General features: G+C 35.9%; 1 protein-coding gene across 1 annotated transcript in view; it reads right to left on the reverse strand.

Annotated features, from left to right (window-relative positions):
• LOC143234547 (formin-like protein) overlaps nucleotides 1-8817 on the reverse strand; it is a 93790-nt gene extending 84973 nt beyond the window's left edge. The window contains 1 exon segment of the mRNA XM_076471978.1: nucleotides 8461-8817. Coding sequence (XP_076328093.1) covers nucleotides 8461-8508 — 48 coding nt within the window. The 5' untranslated portion in view covers nucleotides 8509-8817.
• Between the last annotated feature and the right edge of the window lie 166 nt (nucleotides 8818-8983).

Here is an 8983-nt window from a genome sequence, read left to right on the forward strand (position 1 = left end):
ATTTTAGTTAAGGGATATTTGTAAAAAAACTGGATATTCTAAAAACCGCCTTTTCTTTACGTTTACCACAAATATGGCTACCCTACTACTATTACATGAAATTTACAAAAATCAGTGGACTCCCTATCATCGCTAAATAACGTACTAAAAGACAGCAGGAACACTTTACGATAAAACCACGTCCGAGTTGGTTTTATTTATTTTAATCACTATCAACATGTTAATGATTTATTTTACTTCTCTGCGTGACCAGACACCACCTAGTATCAAGAAAAGGAAGTTTCTGATTATGGGGATTCCCCTCAAGTTTCATGAAATTTCGAAACCAACGTGACAGGTACGTTCAACAACAACAGGAACAAATGCAGTATTTATATACTAGACTGAAAATTTCAATAGTTTGAGTTTGTTCAGTTTATTATTGAAACAAATAAACAAGAAAGTATTGCGATAGTTTTATATGGTCTAGCTTCACGACCAACACAGATCTTTACAAGTGGTCTAGCTTCACGACCAACACAGATCTTTACAAGTGGTCCAGCTTCACGACCAACACAGATACTTACAAGTGGTCCAGCTTCACGACCAACTGTTATTTAATAGAAGTGTGTGTGTGTCGCCTTGTAACTGACTATAGTCTTTTCTACGTTAGATGTAATTAGAATCTTTCATTATATTCAGAGGGTTGACATATGTTTCATAACTGTACAGCGGACACATAGTAAGTGTTGGTTTTCATACAAAATGATACACGACAGCTGATAATTATTTCCACCAATGTCATAGTATATCTGCTAATGTCTGACATCACGTTATACGTCACACAGTTAAGCCTGACATCACATTATACATAACAAAGAGATACGTAGAAAAGTTGGCGTAAAAATATATTCACAATTAATATTTAAACAGATGTAAAACGTCCAAAAAATGTAGTTACACAACCGTATTAATTTACATATACATATGTCTGCACCAGTAATTAAAATAAACCAATATATTATCTAAGACTAAAAGATGTCGCAGCTGTTGGTTCGTTACGTGGTGTGTCAGACACGCCAAGCAGGGTAATAATACCTGTAAGAAAGGCCCAACATGGCCAAGTGGTTAGGCCCTGGGTTCTAATCAACCTTACACCAAAATACGCTCGCCCTTTCCGCTATGGGAGGGTTATAATGTGACCGTCAATCCCACTATTCGTTGATAAAAGAGTAACCAAAGAGGTGGCGGTGGGTGGTGATGAATAAGTGTCTTCCCTCTAGTCTTACACTGCTAAATTAGGGACAGCTAGCGCGGATAGCCCTCGTGCAGCTTTGCGTGAAATTCAACAGAGAAACCTACCAGCAAATAAGTGGATTCTGAAGGACGCTTTGATCACTCAGCGTATACGACCTAAGTAAAAAAGTCAAGGCAACCAACTAACAACACACACACACGTCCTTCCTCCAGTAACTAACTGGAGCTTATTGAAACATCGACAAATGTAGAAACTTATCTAAGAAATACTGTCTTAACATACAGTGAGCACAAACACCTGTAAACGCCGATTTGTTGTGTTACGACAAATATATGCGTTCGATCTGTTGTTCCACCAGAGTGCGTGTCGACGTAACGAGATCAGAGGAAGAAATATTGTTCAAAGTTTAGGAAACTATTTGTAAGTTTTAAAATGTGAGATGAGAGAATGGGTTATAGAAACTGATTATTGAGTAATCTGGGTAGTTTGATCAGCGTTTTAAGTTCTGAGTTTTCAACGAGTTACTAGAAATGTGATAAGAACATACGTACGAGATATAAGCGGATCTGTTCTAAAACTGTATTTGTGAAGTTAGGCCTATGGTTTATTACGTGGAATAATTATTGTTTTGCCGAATAATACAAAAAATACCACCCTACATATACAAAAAGAAAGCATTACAAAAGTTATTTATTAATACCACATGCGAAGAAGCAAATTGGATCTACGACTCATAAAATACACGTTTGTAACTTAAACTTATTAACTCTTCGTGTTGTATAATAGATTAATAAAAATTCCCAAATACTAAATTGAGACAATTCAACATGGATTGGGTTGTTTGTTTTGAATTTCGCGCGCATGGACAGAACACTAGTGAGAATTCATGGAGGTTTGGAAGCAGGACAAACATTTGTCCTTCAGTCTCCAACTCACATGTGATATTTACTTATTGTATGTCGTCCGCTAGGACTTCATGTGTAATAAACAGTAGCACTGTTAAACATTAAGTATTGTCAAAACAATAATAATGGTTGAAATGTTTAAGGACAACAGACGAGTTGGTTAGTTAAGTATTGTTACAACGACAACAACAGACGAGTTGGTTAGTTAAGTATTGTTACAACGACAACAAGAGACGAGTTGGTTAGTTAAGTATTGTTACAACGACAACAAGAGACGAGTTGGTTAGTTAAGTATTGTTACAACGACAACAAGAGACGAGTTGGTTAGTTAAGTATTGTTACAACGACAACAAGAGACGAGTTGGTTAGTTAAGTATTGTTACAACGACAACAACAGACGAGTTGGTTAGTCAAGTATTGTTACAACGACAACAACAGACGAGTTGGTTAGTTAAGTATTGTTACAACGACAACAACAGACGAGTTGGTTAGTCAAGTATTGTTACAACGACAACAACAGACGAGTTGGTTAGTGAAATATCGATACGACTAACACGTGCACCATAGTCGCACTACTTACAAACGTTGTTTTATTATTGATTTAACAATTAGTGATTCAAGCGTAGTTTGTATTGATTGATTGATTATTTGGAATTAAATACAAAGATATAGAAATGCCTAATGGCTATCTCTTTGTTCATCACGGGTAGCGAAACATGGTTTTTAAAGGAGCGAGTCCAGTTAGGGGGCGGCGGACATGTACTTCCACAGGGCTCCCGAAAGTATTCTTTCTACAAAATAAATAAAACCGGACAATGGTGAAAGTGGTTAAAACCACTCACCAGGTGGCCTTCGGCTACCTTTCGGAAAAATAACATTAGAAAACGAAACCATCAAGTTTGCAACACTAAATCAGGGATCGATTCTCCGTGGTGAACACTGCAGATGGTTCAACGTGGCATATTTGTTCTTAAATAAACTTCTTTTCTGTTATTCTAACAAAATGTAATAACCATGTGTAATTCGGAAAGTGAGGTACTATTAGGTTAAAAACTCTACTGTTAGTACCCACATCATGTTACGTTAGAAACGCAACTAAGTATGAAAATCACATTTTCACAGTCTCTCCCCAATACGTAGTACAGATTATAGCAAATTTACTGACACTTATATTTATATTGATATGTTAAATAATACTGTTAAGTGACACTAAAGGAAACTATTTCTAAATTTGTTGAAGATTCTCTATAGTGTGAGAATCAAAAATCTACGTTTTACGAAACCACTAACGTATTGTTGAGCCAGCTGAAATTTCTAGAACCTTGACTTAACGTTTATAAACCGACGCGCCGAAAAACAATATTGTTGGTTTACCACGGTTGATATACTATAAACCTCCGAAGATACAACTGTGATTGACGCTTATTTTTGACCAGGAACATTTATAGATTTCAGACATTACAAACCGTTTAACTTCAGTGGATTAGCATCCAACATTACTAGCCTGCCATGGCCAAGTGGTTAGGGCACTAGAGTCGTAATCTGAGGGTTCAAATCCTCGCCACATCAAACATGCTCACCCTTTCGGCGGTGAAAGCGTTATAATTTCACGATCACTCCCACTATTCGTGGGTAAAGAAGTAGCACCACAGTTGGCAGTAGGTGGTGATGACCAGCTGCCTCCCCTCTACTAAATTTGTGACAGCTAACGCAAATAGTTCTTGTGCAGCTTTGCGCGAAATTCAAAACAAACAAGCGCCGAGATTGATATTTTTACAATTATATAACTTAAACTGCGAAAAATTCACGTATGATTAGTAAAGAGCTAGCTAGCTCGCCGTTAAGTGAATTGTACCACTTTCAACTCAGAATTAATTCGCTCATTGTGAACCCTCGATAAGATAAAGGAAGTTCCAGATCAGATAGAAGACTCACTATTGTTTGTGAAACCTTTGTACATAAATCATTATTTGTAATAACCGTTCTTATAAAGTGTATTATTGTTTGTATATTAAAATATATTTGTATTAAAAAAGAAAACTGTATCGATCTTGTTCGAAAATATCATAAATGTGATACATATTAACATTAATTTACTTCTAAATCAAAATTATAATGTAACCCTGTTTCAGGATATTTGAAAACGTAATATGCAACATAATAAACTGGAAGTTCGTCCGAGATAAATTATAAAACGTAAAAAGTTATTATTTTACGAATTAAGTTATCATTACACAAAAATGTTTGCGTAACATCACAAAATATTAATTACATTGTTTTATTGGTTTAATATGACAATGCCATAGTTTGTAATTTTAGTCATCAATGCTGCTAAAGCTAATACTAGCTGGAAAACTACCAAATGTAATGCTGCTAAAGCTAACACGTATCGTTTTCAGTAATTATTTTTAATAACTTTTGCTTGGGTTCACGGTACTTATTCGACACAGTTGTTTTGGTTTTTGTCATCAAACAGATGTGCCACAAACAATAAGTTGTAGGTTCTTTTGTTAATATACTGATTTATATTAAATCGTCTTAGAAGCGACAGCGTAGCATAGCACAGCACGGAACGGACATTTCGGTTTGAATCTGTCTGACTTGGGGGAAGGTATAACCGGGGGTACTCAGAAATTCTCTCTCTCTTCACCCCGCACGTGGTTTTGAATATCCAAGTGGACTTAATATTAAGATGAGAAAAATATCAGAACTTAGAAGAAAATAATAACAATTAGAAAAGATGAAAATGACAACAGTTATAGTGTTAAGACTAACACAAGATCGACGACAGATATGGGATTTAGGGTCCTTCAGGGGGCGGCGGGGGATCTCTAGATCCTGTGCCAAGAATAGCACGTGGGAGGAAACAGAAGGACCCCGAGAAAACTAGCTGATGCCAATATTGCCACGTAAAAATTGCGATGGGCAAACGAATATAGCTTTGTACACAAGTATCGCTCACAGTCGAAAGTGATTAGCGCCCCCTACAAGTTTATAATACACTTTATTAACACCAAGAATATGTTCTCGGGCAAAATTACCCGAAAGCTTTCTACTCTAGGCGTATCAAGTTTTAGTGATAGACCAGAGGGAAAGCAGATAGCCAACAGCACCACCTACCGGGGATACTCTAATCTAATAGTGAAATTTGATCATCATTCTTACAACGAAGTGCATTGCGCAATCCTTTATTCCATCATTAATGTTGTTTGTAATATGGATTGAAAAACGAAGCCTCTAATTAACTTTCCAGCAGGCTGACCATTAGGGAAAACGTGACCTCTACCCCTTTTATGTTGCAATAAGAGAGAAAAGTATTCCCCCAATTTTGTTTGTCTGTTTGTTAACCTATCTACTTTCACATTACATCTTCATAAGGCCTATCCTGTTTCATATACCACACTTACACATGGCTGGTTCTTTCCGTCTAACTTGAGGAGTTTGGGTCCCCCAATAAAACTGTGCTAAATTTAGAAACTTGTAATGCTAAATCCGTGGCTTGTTTATCTGCGGTGAACAGAACAGATGGACCAATGTGGCTTGTTTGTTCCGAGACAAAATCCTTCTGTTGTTGTTCTTTTAGTAAAATGGTTTGATCAGATAACAGTTGTTAAGTTCCACACACTTCTACTTTACAGCTGTTAGGGTGTTTTAACTCACGTGCATCGTGAAAAATCAGTTTATAAATAAAAATGGAAACTAACAACTCTGTCCATTTGTGAATCCTCTTAGACAAACTTTAAGTTGTTTTATGTTTGAAAACGTTCAGTGTTTATCAAACGAAATGGTGAGATTTACTAGTGTTTGTATGGTAAAACTAGTTTCTCCGAGAAAAAATTAATTGAAACATGAACATTCTGACTGTTATCGAAAAAAACAAAACAGAACAGCAGTATTCCTCGGGGTAAAACAAAACAGAACAGCAGAATTCCTTGGGGGAAAACAAAACAAGATAAAAACAACAATATTCCTTGGGGGAAAAAAATATAAAAATAGCCGTATTCCTTGTAGACTTATTTCTCTTAACTTAAAAAGTAATACCAGTTTAATACAGCACATTATTTGAAAATTAATTAAAAATAAGATTCTATTCAAAGTAAGATTTCAGCTCAAGCAAACAGTTTTGTTTTTTTTTCACATGCCGCCTACGTCCTTAAGTCAGCTTTGACAGTGGACATCAAATCATTAAATTATAAATATATTCACAAGATATTAATACACGTGAAGTTGTCACGCTCTAGTACACACTGATATTTATATCCTAGTTTTCGGTACCGAGAAGAACGTGCAACAAATAGTTCATAAGATATCCATTGGCTATTTCTCTTAACAGATATTTTGTTGTTAATGTGGTCTAAAAGAGCTTAAAACTGTTCCGAAGTATTAGAATAGTGCCATTCGAAACAGCGTTGTCAATATCCCAGGTCTGCCCAAAAGTTCAGTCCTATATTTACATACATACGTATATACTCTGAACACGGCTGTGTTACATAAACCTTCAAGTTAGCTCCAGCCATTACTGTGTCGACAAATTAGGAACATGAATATATTTTATTACAGAATAATTTAGGTATGCACAGCATTATCATTTATTTCTTCATTCTCTTCGTTGGCTAAATAATAGTAAATTAAAACAGTGTAAAAGATCCACCTTGTGATTGGTTACGACAAATAATTCGCAATCAAAATTTTATTTTTGCTCTGACAATTTAAACAGTTCTAGTTACAGTGTTGGCGCCACATAGCTGTATCCCAATACTGGAAGACAGCCACGAAGGACGTGAGAAACAATAACAACTAGACATTTAGGGTTCACACACACTAGACCCCAGCAGAGTTTTTATCTGTATCTGTCCCTTCCGAACTCTTACTCAGATCTGGATTGTTGACAGTGTCTGTCCTTTCAACTACAATTTCTTGCCATTAAGCTAAATAAACTACTACCTAACCAGAAGATGAGTCCACTGTCACATCTTCAACTGTGAAGGTAAAATGGTTTAATGGTTAACAGACAAACCAGGAAGTATTGACTAGTCCCTTTAGTAAAATCCAGTAAAGTGTTCCAGTAATTTGAATTCTAAAACACTGAAATACTTTGTTGGATATTACCTTTAAAAAACAATAAAAGTAAACCCAATGACTCAGCAGTAAACCTAGCTGTTCAGACCGGTTCTACAACCACAACTTTTACAATGCAGAGAACCAATTGCGGTAAAACATAGAGTAAATGTACAAAACTCAAGTATTTGGCAAAATTTAAGTTTGCAACAATTAAAGACTTTTTAAGCCAGAAAAGGAGTTTCTTTTTTAATAAAATATTACATACTTAAAATCAATAGTTGTTAACACAAGTGTCCGCTTGCTACTTAGTCCAACTTCTATAGACACTTGAACTGCATCAAGACATTTTTTACTGTCCTACATCTTAAACGTTTCCTATATACAAGTGTGCCAACATATTTTATTCAGGCTATATTTTGAAAGGTCTACCATTCATGATTTATGTTCGAAACAAAGACGCCCTTTAACCAACTAGAGAACAAATACCACTTCATGTTGTTAATTACATATATAGGCCCTCAGTTAAGCCTAATATTAAACTACTTAAGACAAAAACAGGAAAGAGAATGTTACTGGAGCTCGTCTGTGTCGTCATTTCCGACGTTGCTTATTTTCAGCATTCCAGGTTTAAGTAATTTTGTTTATTACGTTTAATGCTACTTTGTTATTGTTATACCATCTCCCATTGGCTTAGCGGTAAGTCTGAAGGCTGATAATACCAAAAACTGGACTTAGATTTCCGTTATGGATACATCACAGATAGCCAGTTGTGTAGATTTACAAAAAACAAACTATTTTTCCATGCCAAATTTAATAATTTTTCTTTTCATTACAGATGGCGTGTCTGGACCTGCGTGATACTCTTTTTCTAACGATCTAAACAACAAAAATGGCGGATGGAAGATGACTGGCTTAGAACGTCATTTGCTGTATAATAAATAAACTGAAGCATTTAATGACCGGAATATGTCTCTAAAAAGAAGTTGGAAAAGTTAAGCCTAACCAGAAGTCTCAACTAAATACTACAATATTTTTGTCGTCCTTTCCCTCCATATACAATGCACAATAAACAAAACAGTAAGTTTAGGTTTAACTGATTTCAAGTCTGTAGCACTATCGTTAGTAAAATACAGTAAAATTTACGAGTAAACATCGTAAGTCGAATATGTACAGAAGTGTTTAAAAAGGATAGCCTGTTTTAGTATACGTAATTAATTAACAAATATACAAGACAATGACCGACTTGAAAACTAATACCTTGTAAGCGAGGGTGTGGTCTGCCCCTTTCACTATTTTGAGCCGCATGTTACACCGTTCATTCAATTACCAGTTCGCGTGACTTCACTGAAACAACAACTCGCACCTCAATCACTATCGGTTTTCGTTGGACTCGAACATTTGGCGGTTTAGGATGGCAGCGATGCAGTCCCTGGTATCAAAAAGATTGAAGAACACTGACACGTAACACACGTGCTGCACGTGGCTTCAGAAGACAAATCTCAATCGGTTTTACCCACATTCGCGAGGGAATGAAGGAGGAAAAATTGAAATGGCGCCAAAATCAAACTTTTTATATCCGATTGATAACTTGAACTCGTATTTTTTTTTATTAGGAAAGAGGAATCGAAGGGCGTCCTTCTATGAAACTGCTCAGCCAGTCACCATACTGTTCTACTTTAATTAAAGAGGCTTAGTAAAAACATATCTCAGAAACGGCTGATATGGGTATTAACACTTATAAAGGACAGAACAACGTTTCGACCTTGTTAACAAAGCCATC

This window comes from Tachypleus tridentatus, chromosome 12 (assembly GCF_004210375.1).
Source record: "Tachypleus tridentatus isolate NWPU-2018 chromosome 12, ASM421037v1, whole genome shotgun sequence".
Lineage (NCBI taxonomy): Eukaryota > Metazoa > Arthropoda > Merostomata > Xiphosura > Limulidae > Tachypleus > Tachypleus tridentatus.